The following is a 22,712-nucleotide window of genomic DNA, read 5'->3' as shown; positions in this document are numbered from 1 at the left end:
CCATGTGGAGCAAGTCAAAACGGCCAGCCCACTCGTAATCTCGTTAATCTCTCAGAACTTGAACTAACCCGGATTAGGGGCTGGAAAAGGAAAAAAAAAAAAAGGGAACTTCTCAGGCAAGCCCGAAATCCCCGCCGATCGAAGCGGTCTATCGTATGGGCTTGGTGGAGTCTGGGAACGGTCCGGCTTGATATCCCCATTTTAATTTTACCCCTTCAAAATTGCTTCTAGTGTATAAGGTATCCAAGCGAAATGAATTCATCTGGCCCAGGGGAGATTTCCCAAATGAATCAGACTAGTGACGAATACTCGGAAAACGAAAAGAAGAAAAAAAAAAAGAAAAAAAGACGATTCCATAGAATGACCGATGTTTTGAGTCGACATAGCTTCAAATGGGACTATCCATGATCAAATCAATACCATAATACAAATAGTACGGAGTAGCATCATCATATATATCGGAGAACCCTTACCAATTCCGTCCAAACTAGTACATTTTTCCTTTGGAATATCGTAGATCTGAAACGTTTCGATGAGGAGTTCGGTCCAATCTACAAAGAGACATCTTGCACATAAATTCCCGTGATATTCCCCGAATGGTCACTCTTATCCTCTTCCGGCACAATACAGAAATAACCCTTACTAGTTCCAAAACCAAGGCCTGTCAACATCGATGCCTTTTGCCGTGCATACCCTCCGTTGCAGATTCGTCCTAATTTTTGAGAAACCCCCCCCCCCCCTTAAAACCTATTTTTCCCCACCTCCTCTTCTAGACGGGCTCGGACCCTTCCTTCTCTTCCTTTGTCTTTTGGTCTTTTGGTCTACCTGCAGCTGTCAACTTACTCTTTGAGACCGAAGATCGGAGAGATTCCCGAAGTATCCACTGGGCGAATTAAACAATCTCCCGAGCCCGCCACACTTTGGAGTTTCGGGATGGGTTGGGTTTGATTTGGGTTTAACTGGGTTTAACTGGGTTGTCGGAGATTTGACTGTGTAGGGGGTGGTGAACCGTGCTGTCTTTTGCTTGAATATCCCGGTGAGAGGGGAAAGATGTCTTGGCTTCTTTTCGAGTCAGTTGAGTTAGATAACCTTGCCCGAAGATTCGTGGCTGAACCGATGAACCTGTAATCTTAGATTGGCTACTCCGTACTAGTATAGATGCGATAGTCTTGATATCCTCCGTAGCCTGACCCCTTTTATGGATGACACTAGTCTGAGGGATGAGGGACTTTGTATGTTGTCTCGGAGAAAAAAAGTGATATCCAACGGTCGATGCGCACTAAAATTGGGATCGGATCTTAGCCTCTTGCCAACTTGAGAAAGTAACTTGTCGCTCATCTCCTTGTGGTTAGGATTTTATGATCATCTGTTTATCCTGTTATCCACAAATTGTTCCGTAAAAAAGATAGCGTGTTAAAACCATTCTGCTTTGTCAGACTTGTGAGGTTAGGGGAGAAAACGGTTTTAACGGTTTGTCGATCAACCTACTCTGAGATCATGTCTCCAGTTGTCTCCAGTTATTTCGTCATTTCTCTTCCAACGATCTTTACCTTGAGTAGTATCAAAAAGTAAAAAAAAAATAAAAATAGCAGAGGCCAAGGCTAAAGATCAGCATCTTCTCCTGGAGATAGCTTGATGTGGGCGTTAAATCTCTTAGACAACTCATCTCATTGGTCATTTGGATGTGAATATCCGGTGAAATGGCGGTCCATCGTCCAATACTCCCTCAAATGGGGCTAGGGGGCGTTGTCAACACGTGAATATCTTGCCGAAAGCCACTTTTCAGGGATTTTTCTCCACTAGACACCGGTTCTGTATTTGAATTGAGACTATGCTGTCATGTTCAATGGGACGGCGATCCGTGAAGAGAAAAAAAAATACAAGGTTGCATGGATCCTGCCTAGTTGCCATAAAAAGGCAACCAGGAATAAAAAACTACGTTTCCGTATTAAAAACAACCGGGTCAATGGTAGAAATTATACTTCGATGATTCATCATAGCGACCGGGCTAGTACCAGTTGCGATTCTGATAGTTCAGATCGAAACATCGCGGGGAAGTCCGGTGCTCCCCTGGTTAATGCCCCAGGCACTCTCACATCGTATGATGTGCAATGTATAAATGTAGTCGATTTCAGCCTCTAATCTATTATGATCAGTCTCATCGGGGTTCAGTGTGATCTTCTTGCGCCTTGTCCCTCTACCCATTCTCGTGCAGGAGAAATCACCCAATCGTAGAGAATGATTACTGCCATCCATGCTCGGCAGAAAGCAGCGACCTACCATGCATGCACTAAATCTCCAGTGCGCACAGAATGCATCGGCAGAGTGGCTGAAATCCTAAGATCCGTCTGGCGCATTGGGCTCTTGCGCAGCGACATGCAGCGGACTACTATGTAGATCGATTCCACGCAGGTTAATATTTTTCAGACCCATCAACAAGTCTATTGTGCGATTATGTGCTTATACGCATTATCCGAGAGCAAACACCTGGATGTAGCCAGTGCAGGTGATTCCTGTGAGAATCAAATATGTATCAAACTTCGGGATTTGCTTTTACTTATACGCATGGAAAGGATATCACAAATACCTTGTAGGCTGATCGGTCTGTACATTCGTACAGCCATGGTATCCGGTACGGTCAAGCGTAGATCAACCTTGGGATATTCCGAAGATCTTGAGACGATTGCCTTTCACCGTTTTTGAATTTGACTTTTTAGACCCCCGACCGTTGGACCATTACGATGTATATCGTATATCATTATGGGTTCCTTTGAGTCTGTGCGCCGGGGTGTGTTCAAGGAGGCGAATGGGCCCATAGTTAGGTGATAACTCCAGGATAAAGGCAATTTTTCAACTTTCACTCGCGAATTTATCCACATCCCTTGAATATGACGTCCGGCGTGGGTCCAGAGGCGATTTGACCCAAATATGAGACGGATGAGCTGAACATGGTAAATTAGTGAAAGTACGGAGTAGTCGAGGCGGATACTTCCAAGACACTATAGAAGCGCCGAACACTATCGGAGCCGGGCTTTAATCCGGGATTTTACGCAGGGCGCCTGGAAAGGCAACCGGCCCTCTCTCCTTCCCATATTCACGTCCACCTTTGTTCTACAGAGTTTATAAAGAGTTTAAAAAGGATGATAGAGTGCCCACGCGATCTCGCCAATAAACGTCCCGTTCGATCTCGATCTAAAGCTTAAGCAACGTGTGTTGCAATACCCTTGCGGTCAGATCCTTTTCGGCGGGTACTCAAGGGGGTAGCGTGTTCCGATGAAGAAATTAATTTTTGATTTCACTTGCGCCCGATCTTGGCTTGAAACGGCGTGACGTAAGTATTTGGATATTTGAAAATGTATACTCCGTATAGTAAATGAGAATTATATTGCAAGTATAAGAGATAATCTTATAGGAAAATGTGTAATAAAATAATGAATACTATGTAAGTAAATAAAAACAAAAATAAAATAAAAATAGAAAATAAAGTCGAGTGAACCATGGAACGTTGTAATCCGGGCACTTTCAGATCTGACCGTGTAACCTCAGCCACGTCTCTGATTGTAGAGAAAAAAAAGGTGTGTGTACCCCAGAGATCTTTGGTATTTTTCTTTTGTAATACTTGGGGTTGCATGTCCTCTCTGGACTTTTTTTTTTCTGAGTCATTTGTTACCTATGTTGTAGGGTAATTTGCGCACAGGCTACATATACAGGAGTGAATCTTACGTTTGCCCTGAGTGGACTTATACTATACCCGTGGACCTTGGTACCTGACATCATCTCCCTCATTAATAAGCTCTTACAAAGAGTTCATCTCATAACCTAGTTAGTTAGTTAGCCCGAGACTGACATATTTTTACCCACATCGAATCGGAGATCTCATGTGACACGAATATACAGATTGTCCATGATACTGCAAGTCTTCAGATTAGATGATCCTGCGCTATTTGTTATAATAAATGGATTCAAAAATATACTGGATCATCCCGATGTCCCCTAGAATCGCTAGCTTCTTTTTTTTTTGGACCACTGTGTCGGTATTCAGCCGTCCTTTAGCACGTTGAGAATCGGCCGTTTCTCTCGATCGATCCTAGGTCTGGGGTACGCTAATTACCTTTCTTTTTCTTACTATTTACTATTTTCCCAAATATGAGAATACATATTGGATAGGTGGGTATATAGATAATATACAAGGGAGGTTCCCATCACACCTAAGTTCCAGCCTACTGAAATTAGTGATATAAAGCTTCGGTATTCCCCGTAATTTGCGTACCAAGTCATGACGATCTGGCAATTTCCCTGTAATTTTCCCCCCTGTTCGGATCTCGATCTATTTTATTTTATTTTTATTTTTATTTTTGTTTTATTTAATTATAATATTTTGATAGCCAAAATAAAATAAATAAAAAATTAAGTTCCTGTACTCTAAGCTTCCCGTTTTCAATCTAAAGCCCGAAATGAGTAGCCTCGATCCCCTTTGATTTTCCCCCTCCTTTTATATTTATCCCTTCCTTCATATTTGGATTGACATTCCCATTTCCACGCTTTATATCCCTTACGCGATCTTGAACTTTTTTTTCCTTTCTTTTTTTTGGAGTGATTTTATACTTTTTTCATTTTTTGGAGGGGTTTCATTTATTCTCCATCTCTCTTCTATCTCTTCTCTCTATCTCTCATCTCTCATCTCTATTTTCCTATTGATTTCACTAGGAAAAGAGAAAGAGGAAAGGTAACTGGTCAACTTCCACGGGTGACTCGGGTTCCATCTAAAACGCCACACCTTCGCCCCCCGGGGATCTTTGGATTGGATCTCGGAATCTGGGTCTCTCTTCCATCACCTTCGGCACGAACAGGTGGAACGCTTTTTAAGGAAAAGCCTTCCGATTTTGAAACTATTGTTTTTATTTATTTTCTTTTCCATCGCATTTACCTCAAACGTGATGGGGTCTTTGGAAGCCGCACCTAGGCACAGGTTGGTCTCGCGACCTCTCAGTCAGCTCCATAATGCTGAACCTTTAAACAGAGACCCTTTACCTGCGATAGGTTTCCTAAGCAAAGACGGATCGGGATACACTTCCAGACACCCTTCCAGCGTCACTTCTTCCCCAACTCCTCTGATGAGTCCCAACGCCATGTACGGACAACCGCTACCTTACTCCTACGCGTCGAATGCACCGCCAGGGTACATCTCGTCGCCGGAGGCACGTCGCGCCATCGAAGATGAAAAGGAAAAACACACCCCAAGACAATCCCTCCCATCAATCCACGAGGCCCTCGGAAATGACAATCCTCTCCCATACCCTGCGTCCACCTCTGCTCCTGCACCACCATCAGCACACCCTGCGCCTTCACATCTCATGGGACGGCCGAGCACAGAAGGTCCAGCTGGACCACCCAATCCCTTTTCGAATGGACCGACGGGACCTTTGATGCGGGAACCCGGTTTCCCTCATCAAGCTCAGTTGCAGGATGTATCGCGCTCCAGTGTCACCTCCATCAGCACAGATTCGCGCAACCCTTCACTACACTCCATCAGCACGGGCAAGTCCCCTACACAAAGCGCCAAAACGGCAAACACCTCGGTTGGATCGCAAAATTCATCAGCGTATGAGTACAGTGCGCCAACTTCCGCTGGTAGCGTGGCTTCGCCCAACGGTTACGGCCATTTCCCTCCAACTTACTCCTTCCAACCTCAGTCCGGCCACTCATATCATCCCCCTTATGACAATCGCCCCTACATGGGCGCACCGCGGGTGGAAGAAGCCAAGAGTGGATTTGTGGGTCGACCAGGTCCTCCCCATAACGACTCTGTCAAGCGGCATCTGGATGTCTATGATGTGGAGACATCTTTGAATGAGGTATGGATCTTCCTTCTTTTTTTTCCTCCCTTTTTTTCTCCCCAAATCGCTTGAGATCATTTCTATTTTCGAAACCGCATTGGAGACAAAATTAAGAAATGGCTCAAAATCTCCCGAAATTACATGTGGGCTGACATTGTGGAACAGATCGCCGAGTTGAGTACGCGAACCCTAGACTTTTCGCGGCACTACGCAACTCGCGCACATCAGACCCAGAGATCTGGCCCGCTATTAGGGTCCCTTCCCTCGCTAAATGAAGTGGAAGACATGCTTCACATGCAACGACGGAACCAAGATGCCCTGATTCGGATACGTACAGCCGTGGTGAACCAAGAACAGGCCCTCGCCGAACAAATGGCTCAGCGAAAGGCGTTCAAGACCGAAGATGACCACATGGCGATGTACCAAGAAGAGTTCAAAGGCACAGGCGGGTTTGCAGGCCCAGACCCAAAGAAACGGCGTGGAGTAAGTTCTGGATTTTTCCCCTGGATTTGACGTGTTCAACAGTGGTTGACACCTTGTCACAAACTCCACATCGTGAATAGATTTGGGCTAACCATGTTTTACAGAAAGCGGCCCCTCCAGGACGTTGCCACAGCTGTAACCGAGCCGAAACACCAGAATGGCGTCGGGGCCCGGACGGTGCCCGGACGTTGTGTAACGCCTGCGGTCTACATTACGCCAAGCTCACTCGCAAGATGGGCGCCCACAAGGCGGCGAGTCTGGGTTCAAATCTGAAGCCCAAGTCGATTCTTGACTCCGCCTCACCAACCAGTCATTAAGATTCTGTTTTTCTGGCGTTGAAAAAGGTGGGAAATAGAAGGCATCGGAGTTCATTGGGCCATTTTCTTTGGGAATCGCTATATTTCCTGGGCATCTTTTTTTACTATCTTCCCTTTGTGATCTTTTTTTTTTCTTTTTCTTTTGTTTGGGATTCTTCCTCGGTGCTCTTATATAATACCCCCCCCAAACAGCTTCCAACTGGGAGAAAAACGGCTTTAGCATAGATACCCCCCTTTGATGATCCAATAGCCATTGGCCTGGTCTGAAACTGGTTTCTTTACTTTTCTGGTTTTTTTCCCCCTCTTGTTCCCCTTCTCAATGCCGTTATACGGTTTATACCCTGCATTTTTTGTTCCATGTTATGTTCGAGTATGTCTCTGATATGTGTGTACGATGTCTCAGCGTTACATTTATGGTTCCTAGTCGATATATGATATTCGATCTTCAGGTTTGATGACACTTTTCTCTTTTCAATGTGTGGATACGGATATATCCCTAGGATTGTTTGGGAGCTAGCAATTGAATATCAAAATCTCAATTTCTTCACCATGTGTACATTCGGCCGTAAATCTCTCGGTACCGGTTCCATATCTAAAATTACATTTACGTCCATATGGCATGATCTCACGGATTTTTCTGGATTTTTCTGTATTTTTTAATGGGCGTTAAGCCACACGCATTGTGGCGATGAAAAAAAAAATGTATGGCATGATTTCCTTGGCTTTTTGAGGAACACCGATTCGCTATACAATATATATTGTACGTGCAAATGGGCCAATCTATGGGAAATTAAATATTAAATGAAAATTTGTCATTTAATTTAGATGGTTTCAGATCTTTGAATATTGTATTCCCTGTTCCAACTTGGGTATCTCCGGTCCAGATAGAAATCCTCTATATATCTTTATATAAGAAAATGACTGTTAAATAGATCAAAAACAAGTCGAAGTTTGCCGATTCAACTAGCGGGGTTGGAGCGCGATCATTCGCTGCAAGTATTTGTGTTCAGATAATCAGATCCCGATCCCCTTAGATCGGGATCGGACATGAGATCTCACTTAGATTATTTAGATTAAATACAAATTAAATACAAATTAAATACAGAGTATACTTAGTACATCTTCCGATGATAACTATAATATATTAAATCTAATATTGTATAGACCTATTTACTACAGACCGCCACATTCCGCTATGTAAGGTATGTACGGCGTACGCCGTATGTGGAGAAAAAGCCGCGTCTCAAGATTTGTCATTGTCGATACGAAGTATTGACAGTTTAGTGCTTGGTTTGTGAGCCCACATGGAGAATCCATGTTCGGAGGAATCGCATCTGCCAAGTGTGGCCACTCCGGTGGACTGGAGAGTTTCTATAGTCTGTCCGGCCGTATTCACTATACTCACTTAGGAAGTAGCAATTTAATTTATTATGTTGATTAATTTGAGGCTTCTTTGTCTTCCTTTTGTTTACTTTGCTAGTTTAACGGGTGGGGTTCAGGACTATATCGGAATATTATTTGCCCAGATCCGTACATTCTCAGAAAAAAGCAAAAGAAAAGGAGCTAGCAGGGTTGGCATCGAATCGATCGAGATCCCAGATCACACGTTCGTCCTTCCCTGTGGGGATCTATGCGATTAGCCGTACCCTGTACAAACGTCCGTTGTCTACTCCGTACTCTTACTAGTACATGTGAATATTTCTATAGATCGGTGTCAAAGAGGAAGAAAGGGAAAAAGCAAGAAAGGTAAAACGGTCCGTGGAGCCCAACTTGGAAAGAGCCATAGAATGTACATCCGTTTTGGGACATGCTGACTCATCAGATTCATTCGGCCCCTAGGGCAGGTGAACACATGGGGCAGGGTTTTTTTACTACTTTAAACGATAAGGTCTAAACGACATGGCATGATGCTCCTTGCCACAGGATCAAATTCGGACTCGAACCGATTTTCCTTGTCCAAGCAAATTCCATTTCCACCGTCTTCTATCACTATCCATAATCGTTCCGAGAACCGGGCCGAGTCACCCCCGGGAACGCCGCTCATCTCCATCAACTTCTACACCGTTTCGGATAGACTGTTCAGTCCCGGGCGACGGACATTGTACGGCAATGAGATAGGTGGCGCTACAAGTCAAAGGAAATATGTGGATTCTTCGTGAAAATCTCCATATCGTACCGGAGGATCCTTGAGAAGAAAAAACGCCTAGTGAATTTTGGCGTATCCATTCACAGAGCCTGGACAGCACTGCCGAAGAGTCCACTCGGCATATGAGTGAAAAAGTGAAACAGGGTATTCCGTACGGAGCAGACGGAGTACATACGAAGAAGGAATATCATTATGGGTCCATCTCCACAAGCTAATAATAACATTCTGTCTGGACAATCTTACGGTCCCCTTTTTTTGGCTCCTCCGTACGGAGTACATTGACTTACATAGATGTATTAGAAAAAAGATGCCTATGACGCTGTTGATCGTCCCTGGCCTGTGCCATCCGACCCATAAGCCTTGGATCGGTGGCCAATGGTCGACACAAACTCTATCTGAGATCGTATACGGCGAGATCGGAATCAATAGTTTGCTGCAGTGAACTGCAAACTGTCCGTTGGTGGAGACGGCGATGACGGTGACGGGTTCTCCCTTTTTCTCAGCACTCTGTTTGGAATAAATGTCGGTGTAAACCTGTAAAGGTCCACGCGAGCTAACCTCGTGGTAGATTGTCAGGAGCTAAAGGGACGCAGGTGGCAGATCGGTATTTCAATCAGGCTCTCGGGCCTCCCGCGCCATGCCGAGTTAAGGGCTACATTGGGAGATGGGTGGCCTAAGTGGAGTGTAAGGTTTATTGTCCTTTTGGATGTTCTTCTGTCTTCCCTGCCATAGCTGGTTGTAGTATATGGTAGCGTTCTATATGAGGTTGTACGGAGGACAGAGTACAATATAGACTCTCGGACTTGGCCTTGAAAGATGTACTAGAATAACGGACATGCATTAGTATTCCGAATTTGTACATCGAATATGCAAGTATATCTTATTATTGTATTGTTAATTTATTTTTCTCAAAATGTAGACATTATATTACCAACTGCAGCGGATCTATCCGAAATATCCAGGTTCGTCATCCTATGTAGGTGTATATTTTTGTACTACCCGGTGTTGAAGAATATCATGATCATCTTCATCCTAACTAGACTATTATAGAACTTAATCGATCCTCAGATCAGCTATTCGTACTCTGATTGGCTGGGAACCCAAGCCGGACCCAAACCCTTAGTTTTTCGCTTTGCATTTTAATTCCCCAAGAGATTGGATCTAGCGGCTGACTCCATATTGAAATCGACTTCTGACTGGAGACACCCTTTTTTTGTGGAAAGTTTATCTAAATTCAACCAATAGAAGATCGTGGGGGCGATAAGTGGAGAATAATCGAATTTACCGGTGGATTGGGATTATTGATTTCAATTTGGGGTTAGTCTCATGCATTTCTTGGGAGTTATGTGTACGGAGTACATACAATATAACTTGGGTAGACACACAGGATCTATATGCTATCAGTATGCTGCACTGCAATCCGCAGGTTTTTTTTCAAATAGTGAGATCGAGTGAGCTGCATCTGCCCGAAACCCCAGATTGAGTATCCGAGATCTTCCGGGTGGCTTGCAGGATACATACACTGTGTATATTTGAACTTGGATTTAGGAAAAGGAGGCAACCATTCTAAAACCCACTAGTCTTGCATCAAAGTTTCAAACCGTAGAATTTACAGCCCCGCCCAGATCTTAATGATGTAGTCCACAGGTGCAGGAGATCCTTACTCAATGCAAACCTGCGACCTTAGGACGTGAGATTGGTGCCAAGCGCCATTGTTAAAATTGTGGCGGTGAGCTTTGGAATGTATAAAGTACAACTGGTACTCGTTATACCCGCCATGACATGACTGGGGCAGGTATACCGGAGGCCCTTGGCATGTGAGATCGATCCTGTGTGAGTGAATTTAGTGGGCTCAGGCCACGTCACGCGTCTGAAATCATTCTGAGATGCCCATTCTCCATGCGAGTCTGCGTATTTCAGACGCAGACAATGTAGGTTATAAATCGGAACTAGTTCATGTAGGTGTGGTGGAGCATAGTTCGTTCAACATTGGCTTTTTGATGGGACCCGCGCGATAAGCGCCTGGAGTGGGACAGCTTGATTTTCATGGAGGTGGGATGTGCACATATCCAATTTAGCTGTGGATGGAGATTTTAGCCGTTGGTCCACTATCGAGGCCTACTATCTATAATTGTGTCTCACTGTGGATTGATTTTTAGAGGTGAAAGTTATAGGTCTAGAAAGGGTAAAAGTTGGGGACAAAAAGAAGTTATGGAACTTTGACTTTTGGAGGAAATTAATCATGGTTCTAGAAGAGTTGCCCTGAAAATCTTCCTTGTGTATAGTGCAATTAAGCAGCGAAATTGAATATTGATCCCGATCTGCAATTTTCGTGCGCAAAACGGGATATCTATATATTGCACGTGGCTCTAACACGGCTAGAGTTGAATTAGTTAAATCAATCCTTTTCTTTTTGGCAACAATATAGATTGCATGTCTTTAATATCTGGATATAAAAAGAAAGGAAGTATCGAGGAAATAGTAATTTCTTGGCGTTCGGCTCCTCCACCCGAACCGTGTGGTTGGATTAGAACCGACCCATGGTTCGATGGCTTTAGTTCGGTCCCCTGGATCTCGGGCCCGATTTCCACGGAACTTGATAGATTTATCTAGAAGCTTACTGTAGACTGTATTTTATACCATACAATAATTCATCTTCTACCGCCAAAAAGCCTGCGCAACCGAGTTGATATAGCCGATCTCGTTTTCGCGCCATGTATCAGCCTCCATATGACTGGTAGTATTAGCATCGAGACAGAGATCAACGGGCTTGTTCCTGGAATAAGTATCCCAATACACAGGCACTTTCACAACACCCGGGTTTGGATTGAGGTCGTGGATAAAAGATGCCCACATGCTCGTCATCATCGAACTGAGGTCAATGTATGACTGCGGCACCCCAGCAAACGGTTTGCCATAGTGATATCCCAGTCCCGCAATATTGTGAAACACAAAGGATACCTCCTCGAAATGAGTCACGCCCGAAAGGGGTGGTACATCTGCCGAGCGCACATTGAAACGATAGCAGTATGCTGGGGTGGATGTTTCGGCCCATGCCTCACACTGTCGCCGGCGATTGGCATGCATGAAAAAGTCACCTGCGAAGGCTGATGTGCGGCGCCATTCATAGCCGTTTGAAGGCACGCGCTGGTCTCCGAGATATGCTGGAATACCTTGCGATGGGTCGTCAGGGTAGAGTTCAAGGATGCGTTTGGCTACAGAGGCGGGTGTTTGGAAGTTGAATCCACCGTCTGGAAGGGTTAGCTACTGAATTAGTAGCGTAGAAAATTTACATACGTGTTAAGTATTGATACCATTGCTCTGTGGTATTGATGCCTGTAGGCCCGAATGCAGTTCCTTCGTCTGTGTTACTACCGGTAATGATAGGAACTTTCACGAATGCGTGTTTATTCAGTTGGATGCTGCCCCAGTCCTGAATCAAGTCCCTGTCCACAACCGGCGAGAAATTGTAGTCAGAGTTGCCGTCCGTGCCGTTTAAAACAGTGTTAAGTGTCTCAAATGGTACTTCACGAAGGCATTGTAATGAATCCGCGACATCCGAGCAGCCTACCTTGGAGGCCAATTTGTTGTAGTTTAATTGGAAGGTCGTATGATTTGCTGCTCTGGGGGCTATCGACCCCCCAGACTGCATGATGCCGGCCCGGAACAGCTTGTCGTCTCGTCCGTTATATGCTGTAAGGTGATATCCCACTGACATGGCACCTGCCGACTCGCCCCATATGGTGACTTTCTTGGGGTCACCGCCAAAGGCGCCGATATTCTCCTGGACCCATTGAAGCGCCAGCCTCTGATCTCTCAATCCAAGATTGGTGTTTCCGCTACTAGAGACTTGATTAGAGCTTATAAAGCCCCATGCTGACAGTCTATAGTTCAGTGTGACAGCGATGAACGGTTTGCCTTATATCTCCTAGTTAGACCAATCTTCCAAGTATCCAAAGAGAGCGCGAGGACCCTACCAATTTGATATGAGTTTTCCACAATCGCGGACATGTTGTAACGTTCGTCAGCCCCGGAACCTTGAGCAAATCCACCGCCATGAATCCACACCCCAACAGGGAGTTTCGAGTCTTTGTTGACAGATGAACTCCGGATTACGTTCAAGGTAAGACATGCTTCTGACTGAGGGTACCAAATCGAGTCCGTCTAATTTCCGCATTGGTAAGAAGCATCTTTGAACACAATTGGAAGAATTGCACTCACACCATATCCAACACAAATATCCGAATACTGTGTCGCATCGCGTGTACCATCCCAGCTCGCATTCAACGACTGCGGCACAGTAAAGCGCAAATTACCCACAGGCTGCTGGGCATAAGGCATACCTAGGAAAAAATCCTGGTTGTAGGTTGAGCTTCGCACTCCAGTATAAGTTCCATTGCGTACTGTCACCATGGGAGATGATTTTGTAGGGACAGCATGGACTGCTGTCCATAAGAGAAAGCCGGTCGCAAATCCAAGCATAATGACATAAATCGAAACACTCTTCTTGCACACCCTAGTCCCCCCATCGTGTGTCGTTTCGAGTTTCATTTTGTACTGTACATCACCGGAGGTCGGAGGACGTCCGTGTTGCGGGGAAACCCTATAATCGTCCAAATTGTCGATGATCGGCATTCGAAAGTATGATCGGCTGATATGTGATCCATTCACAAGTAGGAATAATCATTCATAGGCCGGGATATCATGGAGAGAGAGCTGGTCTAAACCTATTCATCCACCAATACTCCTTCAGGATGTTCGGGGTATTAAGTTTCATGGCAATTTTCTCAAAAGCTAGACGGACGATTGTCTGCTTTGGTCATAGCCATGTTAATCCATCCGAGGATTAACCGAAGCTTTTGTGCTTCCGAGGTAAGTCTTGTATTTATAGATTTGGAATATAGTCAAGGGAGATAGCCTAGCAGCTGCCACATGCCCCTGATAGTCACATAAGCATCAAGTTTAAGGAAAAGAGTAGACGTGGGAACATTGTAGGATGAAAACCCGGACCAAGCACTAAATAAGTTGATGTGTGACACGAAGCACTTACTCTTGTACCACAAGATCGCAGGGTTCCTGAAATCCTGAAATTGAACGAAGTTAGACAAAGTGTAACAGACCGATGGGCATGTAACGGTAACAGTCGTGACCCGAATAATAGTGAGCAGTATACATATGTAGGTACACATGTACATAGAGTTGTTTGCTTATTGAAACCAGAGAGAATGATATAATAAGACAATCTCCCACTATATGATGACTTGACTAAATCATCCCATCAGCAATGTGCTGGTCGTTATCAAACCGCTCTCGCGCCGGGGCAGCAATCCAGCTAGAATCTGAGGAAACAGCCGCCATTATCGCAGTCACGCAAGGTTTCCTCGCAGCCCTGAGCACCAAGTCGCGCGCTGATTTCGAGAAACACTGTATCCGAGCAGGAGGGATGGCACTCTCGCCTCCATCTCCAACTTCCCTACGCTTCTGTACGATTGGTTCATTCGTTGAACATGTCGCTGGGCTCAAAGATGACATCGATGAGCGTATCTGGGATCCTGAGGTGAAGGTGCATGACACAGGAACCTTGAACTTGGCCGCTGTGTGGGCGCCATTCCGGTCGAAGATTAATGGCGTTGTGGATCATGTTGGTGTGGAACTTTTTGTCTTGCATAAACTTAATGGCGAATGGAAGGTGACTGGGCTGGCAGACTCGTGTCGTTTGCCGACTGAGGAGGAAATGCTGCTGGAATGAGTACTTTGGTTGGAAAGACTGAAGAATGAGAAAAATTAAAATTCATCCGATGCTCTGACAAGGAGGGCTGCCTCCAATTGTCACGACTATGTGGAAATAGTTTCAAGTTTCCCTCATACATACTCATACTCTGGATATCTAGTTGTGTGTGTGTGGGTGCCTCAGATCTAGACCTTCTTGCCGCGGAGAAGTTCCCATCCGACTGATCCCTTTTTGCCTTCTTTAACGGTCATCTCCTCAACGGCCTTCACTAGATCGTATGTGATCTCCTCAGACACAACACTGTCTTGCTTGTAGCTAGGATGCTTGGCTACAAACTCACGCATCCAACGAGCCCCAGTCCAAAGAGTTCCATCGGCTCGCTTCCGGATCAAATCAAGATAGCTGGCCAGGAAACACCTAGTCTCGACGTCAACATTGACGCTGTTGAGGTAGGACTCAACAAGCGGAATGAGACCCGGGAATGACCCGTCTGCGCATCCATTCACAATGTCGTCAATGGTCATGAGATCAAACTCTGTCTCAACAGGACCAAGAGGAGGCGATGGGGGCGGAGTGTTCACAGCCGAGGATGTCGTAGATGAGATGGTGCTGCCATTCGTCGACTGCTGTGCGCTTCTGGGCACCCTGCGAGGGAAGGGGTCCTTGCGGAACCAGAACTTCCGATCAAGAACAGCATTGCGAGCGTGGGCTGTCTCCATGTTCTCTGTAGTACGCTGGATCGGGATGTAGAAATTGAGATCGAAGCTCAGGATGGCACGGGTGATGAGGACGATGAAAATACTAAACGCGGCGTTCTCGAAATCTGTGATTTGGATTTCCATAGACCGGAACTCAACTCTCCAGCCAATATCACTATCAGGTGGCGGCGGCTTGAAGCGCATGTGCTGCCAATTAGTGGATTGTAAATTCTCAAAGTGGTCACTCTTGTTAAGATCCAGTTCTTCGAGATCCTCAGAGAAAATGACCAAGGGATCACGGATAAACAAGTGTGCAAAATGCGTCGCGAGTAGATCATCCATTCCCCCGTCCATGAGGCGTTTCTTAATATCCTCATCAACAACTAGATCAGGATCGAAGTATTCTTTCCGGAGACGAGGATCCTGGGATATGTAAGTCGAATTAGAGGCATATCGCGACTTGGGAATTCTCCACCGGTCGTGCTTGAGAGGCTGCAAGAGGTTAGTTCGGTGTGCCAATGGTATAATTCCGGAAAACCTACAGCTTCACCAAGTTCCTCAGGTGTCCTATCATCGACTGCATTGCCGATCTGGTTCCATCGCACATCTGTGTCCACTAGGAAGCCTTTATAGATGGGTGTAGCGGCGGTCAGGGCTAGAAGAATGGGACCCAGAGGACTCAGCTGATCATAAAGTCTTCTGCCCTCTGTCATATTCTTTGCTTGAAAGGTGATCTGCAAACAACAGCTGCCCATTCCAAATGCCATAGCGTCCATGTAAACATGATCATCCTTGGCTGCGCCGTTGCGGACGTCATCATCCTCGGGCCAATTATGAAGGTCGTAGTTAATTGTCGGATCTTTGAATGGCCTGGGGGTATTTGTGTCATGGAAAACAGGTACATTCAGTTCGACCTTGCGACCTCTTCGGGATCTAATGTTGGCAGCCAGAGTGGGGAAACGGATATGGGGGTTGGCAATCTCATCAGGAACAAACTGCGAGCGGAGGGCTGGTCCAGACGGAGGATAATACGGCTGGATGTAGTCATCCTTGGTTCCCAGCCGAGGGAAGGTTGTTAGGGTGAGGGGGACTTCATTTGGAGCCATGTGTGCTTTCGCAACTTCCCGTCTTGAAGGCTATTAGCATGTTTCAGGTCAAGTTATGTTGCTGAAAGAGCTCACCTCCACTTCATGTTGGACTCCACCTTGAGTAGGTCTTTAAACCCGATTCCCCAAGGCTGTCCAGGAGTAGCCTCCAACATGAACCTTCCAAATTCGGGGTGGAAATGAGGTGGCTCCTCTCCGGCACTGGTTGGTGTCAGATATGCTAATTCCTGATTTGACATCAAATCACACTCACTGGTCCCCAGTTGCGCTGTCCTTGCCAGAACCAGACTTCCACAACGCCTCATCTCTTGCTAGTGATTTCAGAATCTCAGCCTGGGCTAGAGATAGCCGGGATTTCTTCGCCGCGTCATCGAGAGCTACCACGAGGTATTCAACCTATCATAGAGAATATGGATCAGCGATTACGACCGGAAACACCATGCGAGCTAAAACAACATACCTCGTCGCCCCAAAGAAGAGCATCGCGTTCCTTGCCTCGTGCCCTGCGCCAATTGGCAAGTAATTGCTAATTAAGTCAGACACTCCGAGGTTGTTTCGTTGCTGGCCTAGACGAATCGAACACAAGTGGCATACCTCGATACCCCACTGCCGCACCTGGCCCGCCTTTTTCTTGGCTTCCGGCCATTCCAGCGCTGTTCCAAGTGCTCTGTTTGAGATTAGATGGATTCCAAAAGCAAACCAAGCCTCCAGAGCACATACAGAAGTCCCATTGCGTCAAATATGTAGGCCACAAGCTAGCAAACACAAAATGCCCAGGCACAAGTACAGGGTAAGAGAGTCAAGACAATCCCAGAGTGAATAGAAGGGCCAAAGGTAAGAACCGGGATTAATCAAAGAGATGTAAACCTGCGCATAGTCCCCCTTCTAATTGATTCTCTGTAATTCCTGGTAAGTCGCAATGAGGGGGTCGATTTTTCGGTGGCCGGCCGATTTTCTGGCGGGGGCGGCGATAACGGCGGGAGTTTTATTTCCCATCTGGGCGGAATTTCGTATCGTATTATTAATCATGATTTGTCACCTGAAACCTTGAAGAGTGTTCTAAGGTTATTTTATCAAGGCTTTTATATAGGAATATGCCTTCATCTGACCCATTTAAGAGGTTATGAACATGGAGTGTCCTGGTATAAAAAGGCTTGTGGTGATATGAGACCCTGCAATTGCGTCTTCAAGGATCATCGGAGCATCTATCATAGGTCCGAGCGTTGTATAGGTACGAAGGGAAAAACAAAATCAGAGATATGATATTCAATAGTCAATCCCAAAATCAACTTGAACGATGTCCAATGCTCTACACGCTAAGTTAAACTTGGAGGTAATGCTAGGTCGGAAGCCAGCGCCTAAAATTGAAAGTATCATGCGCATAAGAGATATCATGAGCCCAAGAGAAATTTGTTGACTTGATTCAATGAGGACTAGGTCAAATATGCATGGGAATAACCATCGAATAAGTAGGGGTTGCGTTATAATGCAATTTTATATGAGATATCCATCCGGAGGCAAACTATCCAGGTAGCTCTTCATCAAAAGCTCTCTATACGGTAGACCAGTTTTCGGACTTGTTTAATGCATCTATGTATTTTACTTATCATGTCTTTACCCAACTGCAATTAGCGTAATATTGTGCATACCACCAATCCGCAACAATATAGCTAATATAGCTCACAGGTTTAAGCTTATAAAGCCGCAAACGATCATTGGACGCAGGGCAGAACTAGATGATGTTTAATTGGGCAATATGCTTTGTCATGCCGGTAGGTCATGGGGTTTGCATATAGGGAGTATTTGTAGAATAAGCAGTCCGAACGAGCTCGCAAGCTTTACATTGACAGCCCGTAACAAGGCATCATTGCCGAGAGCAAAGTAGTGTGGTCCAAGTTCATCAAAAGAACTATATAATTATAGCCTCTTGACCACCGAGGAACTCAAGGGAGCTCATTAGTCAAACCCTTAGGATTGTACCTATATTTCTTTTTGCAAGATATACTATATCATCTGCTTACATGCGCTCGAGCTATGCCATGACAGGTTGCCCATGGACAGTTCAGTCCAAGAGGCATGTCAGCCTGAGAAATATGCTGGGTATCAGCCAATGTCAAACAGAACATCAAGTTGCGGATGCAATTGTCGTTCACAAAGGCGAAGAAAATAAAGTGGCCGATTTGATCAAAGGTCCCAACGCCAAAAGGCAATCCATAAGCAGTTTCGGTGTATCTCTTATTTACATATCCTGCTGCTTCAGCAGCAGCACCGACCGCGCATACTAACAGTCCCACAATTCAATTGCTCCGGGCGCCGTCCTTGGCGGCACGCAGCTCGTCCATCTTAGCCACACGCTTCTTGAACTCCTCGTACTGGCACTTCTCATATGAGTGGCGTTCATCCTAGGGGAGAAGAAGAGAATGGCATTAGCTGACTAGCTCTGGAAAGCGCTCTGGCCGCATCGGGTTGTGTTGGAACATTAAGACGAAGGATCTCGTACCTCGCACTTCCAGGGAAGGTAGTACTCTGCTTGACGGCATCGGTTCAACGGAATCAACAGGTGTGCGCATGAATCTCTGTACTGCATGGGAAGACGGGCTTCCGACATTTCCTGGCGGGTTGCTGGAGTCTGGTCAACTTTCCTGCTAGAGCTTTTAATTGCTGATCAATGGCCTTAGAATCTTACCGGAGGTCTCCGACAGACCCACAGCGCTCTTAACCGTTTCAATGACAGTCATTTTGTCGAGAATTGAGGGGTGGAAAGGCAAGGAGCGGGGAAACAGAGGCAGGACGGCGTGGTTGGCGATTCCCGCTCGTTTGAGGTTCCTGCTGGCCCGATATTGGTCACATGACACAGAATCACATGACACTTTTACGAAATGGGATTAGTGCACACTTTACGCGTCCAGCGCGTATTTGGGATGCCACCCCGGCTCCACCGAATCGTGTCTCTACGTTCTCGGTCCGGATTTTTATTGCGTGCAATGCATCAAGTGCCGAAGTATTATTAAACCAATCATCTCGTGGATCCTCTAGGGGTGACATTTCGGCTCCAACGTGCATGGGTGCTATATCGCTCTTTGGGAACCTACTGAATTGCAGCGGCCAACGGCGACACACATTATGGCGGGGACTGACACCATCTACTCTGCTACCTATAGCAGTGTAAGTATACGCCCCATTGGATATTTCCACCCCGTGGCATGGAACTGTTTTCCGTGTTGAACACGAGCACAGCTGATGTTCTCACTCCTAGGTTCCCGTGTACGAGTTCAAGCTCGACACTGACAGTGTGATGAGAAGGCGAGGGGATGATTGGGTCAATGCAACACACATCCTCAAAGCCGCAGGGTTTGATAAACCTGCACGAACGCGTATCCTCGAACGAGAGGTCCAGAAGGGGGTACACGAGAAAGTCCAGGGAGGCTATGGCAAATATCAGGGTATGTCTTCGGATCTATGAGACTCAGAGAGAAGCTTCAGCTTACTGACAGGTAATGCTCACAGGAACATGGATCCCACTTCCGGAAGGTCGCCAGCTTGCGGAACGCAACAACATCCTTACGAAACTAGCCCCGATTTTCGATTATGTTGCTGGAGACCACAGTCCCCCACCAGCGCCAAAGCACACATCAGCTCCATCTAAACCTAGGGCACCGAGGAAATCGGCCGCCGCAAACCGTGCTGCCGCTGCGGCCGCGGCAGCAGCAGCAGCAGCAGCTTCAGAGACCCTGAAAGTCGTTCAACCTCAGCACAGCATGGGTCCCCCAACCATTCCACAAGACCACTATGAAATGAATGTAGGGTTCGATGATAACGAGTCAATCGGACACGCCACAATTGAATCATCATCAATGGTCGCAGACGAGGACATGCTTCAAATGTCACATGGCGGACGGAAACGGAAGCGCGGAGTGGACGAGGCAACCGCTATGTCCATCAGCGAGCAAGAACACATAATTTACGGCGATCAACTTCTAGACTATTTCATGACCGTGGGTGATGCACCAGAGGCAACACGCATTTCGCCTCCCGAACCTCCCGCTCATTTCCAAGTCGATCGAGCCATTGATGATTCTGGGAACACAGCACTTCACTGGGCATGTGCGATGGGTGATTTGGGCATTGTGCAAGATCTCCTGCAGAAAGGGGCTAATGTCAAGGCACTTTCGGAGCATGAAGAGACCCCACTCGTCCGAGCTGTTCTGTTTACGAATAATTACGAAAAGAGAACGTTTCCAACTCTCTTGGATATGCTTCTGGACACTGTCTCTTTCCGAGATTGGTTTGGTGCCACTATCTTCCACCACATTGCAGAGAATACTCGAAGCAAAGGAAAGTGGAAGAGCTCACGTTATTATTGCGAAATACTCCTCGATAAGTTATGCAAGACTTGCTCGCAAGATGAGATACAAATGTTGTTGTCATGTCAGGATCAGAATGGAGACACCGCTGTCTTGGTCGCTGCTCGCAACGGCGCGTTTCGTTTGGTGAACATCCTTCTTGTGCATTGCCACCGCGCCGGCGATCTGGTGAATAATAAAGGGGAGACCGCTAGTAGTATCGCACAACGTTCTCAACATCATGGCCATGACATCCCGCCGGCCCCCTCTTCCGTTACCATGGCAAATGAACACATGGATGCTGAAGCAGCTGGCCTTATGGGCACGGATCGACAGTCCGTTGCTCCAATCCCGGATGCCCCTGCGACCTCTGAGCTCCTCTCCAAGATTGGAACCATCATGGCCGAGGCTAATAAAAAGCTTGCCGTGACCTATGGAAACTCAAAGATCAACCAGCAAGATTCCAATGATGTCGCTAATCCCGAAGCGTTACACGAGCAACTGGAGTCCGACCGCCAGAAGATTCAGAAGCAACTCTCTGCATTGGCGGCTAAGGAGGCTGAGCATGAGCGCAGTGACGATCAAGCTGGTCGATATGAAAAATTGCGGGCAAGCTATGAGTCCCTTCTCGAGCAAATTCAGCATGCTCGGTTGGCTGAACAGTTTGCTATTACGGAGGTGCCTAAACCTACGCCGGCGTCCCTCGAGCAAGATGAATTGATGGCTCGGTATCGACTCGCTCAAGAGCTCTGCTCTGCGCAGAAGATACGTCGCAATGCTATTAAAGATCTAGCCCAACAAACAGCGGATGCGGGTGTGAGTACCAAGTTCGATATGCACCGCAAGCTGGTGTCTTTGGCGACCGGACTCAAAGAAGAAGATCTAGACCCTATGGCTGCGGAATTGGCTGAAACGTTGGAGTTTGACCGAATGAACGGCAAGGGCACCACTCCGGAACTAGGTCATCGACGATTACCATCCCAGAATGAGTCAGCCACTCTCCCTGGACCCGGTGTCCCAGTGGATGCTTAAGTACCGCGAGGGCACCCACTCTATGTTTGATTATATCTCATGACTCATTGATTTTCTTCCTCTGGCACATTATCTCAGCCAGCAGATACCCCGCATCTTCATCTTTTTCTTCTTAGTATCATTGTTTTATCTTTTTTTTTCTTTTTCTCATGGCTCATCAACTCATCTGGTTGTGATTTGGGCCCTTTCCTCCATCTGACTGGCATTATGACTCCACGGGCAGACAATGCGAGCACACGCTGTCTAACTCTTTTTTTCATGTGCATCTGTACAGACCATGAGAATGCTTGTATCTTGTACATACAACGTGGGGAACAACAGTTTCCGAACGGGCGAGATGCGAAATACGAAGCCAGGAGGGCTGAGGTGTACGTTATACATGTATGATTCATTGAGGATTGCAAAAGGCGTGGTTTATACCAGCGTTTGCGTGAAATTCTACAGTTAATAATCCAGATCTTCGTAGCCTGTGTCTGTCGTATATCACAATCATGCTAGCTCCCGATCCCTTCTCTTCTTGTACTCTGTACTCGTTTCATGATTCAGGGGAAGGTCTTTCCTACAATATGCATAACGTCACATGATTCTTATGTGCGATGTATCACACGAGAAAGCATGTGATGGGAATTGTACATATGTAGAGCCTAGATTTCTACTCCGCATCAATTTGGCAGACAGTGTTCTACAGATCCTCTGTGGACTTCAAGCGTCCGTTGCCTTTTAAAGATAGCCCAAGACAATTTACAGTACATGAGGCAACCCCTACGTTCCTACTCATCTCATAGATCTAGAGGATATCTAAGGCTACATGGGAGCAAAGCCAGTCAGGAAATATTACATCCCGGGGTGTTCAAGACCAGAAGAATAATGAACCCCGGAATGACACGCTAAACTCGATTTCGGAATTCATCGTCATCGTATAATAGCATGAACAAGGTTATACCAATGATCATAATGAGATCTGATCGAGTTATGAACTAGAAGCAAGCAAGTCCAGGTAAACCCATTGGCTGGCGCTG

General features: G+C 46.2%; 6 protein-coding genes across 6 annotated transcripts; 3 read left to right on the top strand and 3 right to left on the bottom strand.

Moving 5' to 3' along the window:
- Positions 1-4,937: 4,937 nt before the first annotated feature.
- Positions 4,938-6,637, top strand: nsdD (GATA-type sexual development transcription factor NsdD; the record flags this gene model as incomplete). Its single annotated transcript, XM_057232349.1, has 4 exons — positions 4,938-4,969; positions 5,021-5,855; positions 6,003-6,320; positions 6,425-6,637. 4 exons carry the CDS (start codon positions 4,938-4,940, stop codon positions 6,635-6,637), a joined length of 1,398 nt encoding a protein of 465 aa, XP_057081891.1.
- Positions 6,638-11,441: 4,804 nt separating this feature from the next.
- Positions 11,442-13,334, bottom strand: N7447_008086 (Carboxylesterase type B; the record flags this gene model as incomplete). Its single annotated transcript, XM_057232348.1, has 4 exons — positions 11,442-12,034; positions 12,081-12,701; positions 12,761-12,947; positions 13,005-13,334. 4 exons carry the CDS (start codon positions 13,332-13,334, stop codon positions 11,442-11,444), a joined length of 1,731 nt encoding a protein of 576 aa, XP_057081890.1.
- A 733-nt stretch (positions 13,335-14,067) lies between these two features.
- On the top strand, positions 14,068-14,532 carry N7447_008085 (uncharacterized protein; the record flags this gene model as incomplete). The annotated part of the gene is made up of 1 exon (XM_057232347.1): positions 14,068-14,532. One exon carries the CDS (start codon positions 14,068-14,070, stop codon positions 14,530-14,532), a length of 465 nt encoding a protein of 154 aa, XP_057081889.1.
- Positions 14,533-14,699: 167 nt separating this feature from the next.
- N7447_008084 (glutamate--cysteine ligase) lies at positions 14,700-17,049 on the bottom strand (the record flags this gene model as incomplete). Its single annotated transcript, XM_057232346.1, has 7 exons — positions 14,700-15,704; positions 15,755-16,340; positions 16,394-16,519; positions 16,572-16,714; positions 16,779-16,844; positions 16,913-16,985; positions 17,039-17,049. The coding sequence occupies 7 exons, from the start codon at positions 17,047-17,049 to the stop codon at positions 14,700-14,702; spliced, it is 2,010 nt and encodes a 669-aa protein (XP_057081888.1).
- Positions 17,050-18,615: 1,566 nt separating this feature from the next.
- Positions 18,616-19,056, bottom strand: N7447_008083 (NADH dehydrogenase [ubiquinone] 1 beta subcomplex subunit 7; the record flags this gene model as incomplete). The annotated part of the gene is made up of 3 exons (XM_057232345.1): positions 18,616-18,720; positions 18,819-18,940; positions 19,005-19,056. The coding sequence occupies 3 exons, from the start codon at positions 19,054-19,056 to the stop codon at positions 18,616-18,618; spliced, it is 279 nt and encodes a 92-aa protein (XP_057081887.1).
- Positions 19,057-19,166: 110 nt separating this feature from the next.
- Positions 19,167-21,693, top strand: N7447_008082 (putative APSES transcription factor; the record flags this gene model as incomplete). Its single annotated transcript, XM_057232344.1, has 3 exons — positions 19,167-19,481; positions 19,575-19,761; positions 19,826-21,693. The coding sequence occupies 3 exons, from the start codon at positions 19,167-19,169 to the stop codon at positions 21,691-21,693; spliced, it is 2,370 nt and encodes a 789-aa protein (XP_057081886.1).
- Positions 21,694-22,712: the final 1,019 nt, after the last annotated feature.

The sequence above is a fragment of the Penicillium robsamsonii genome (assembly GCF_028829455.1).
Source record: "Penicillium robsamsonii strain IBT 29466 chromosome Unknown utg000005l_segment0_segment0, whole genome shotgun sequence".
NCBI lineage: Eukaryota > Fungi > Ascomycota > Eurotiomycetes > Eurotiales > Aspergillaceae > Penicillium > Penicillium robsamsonii.
Note: the sequence above shows the minus strand (reverse complement) of the source record. Positions and strands in the feature narration are given on the sequence as shown.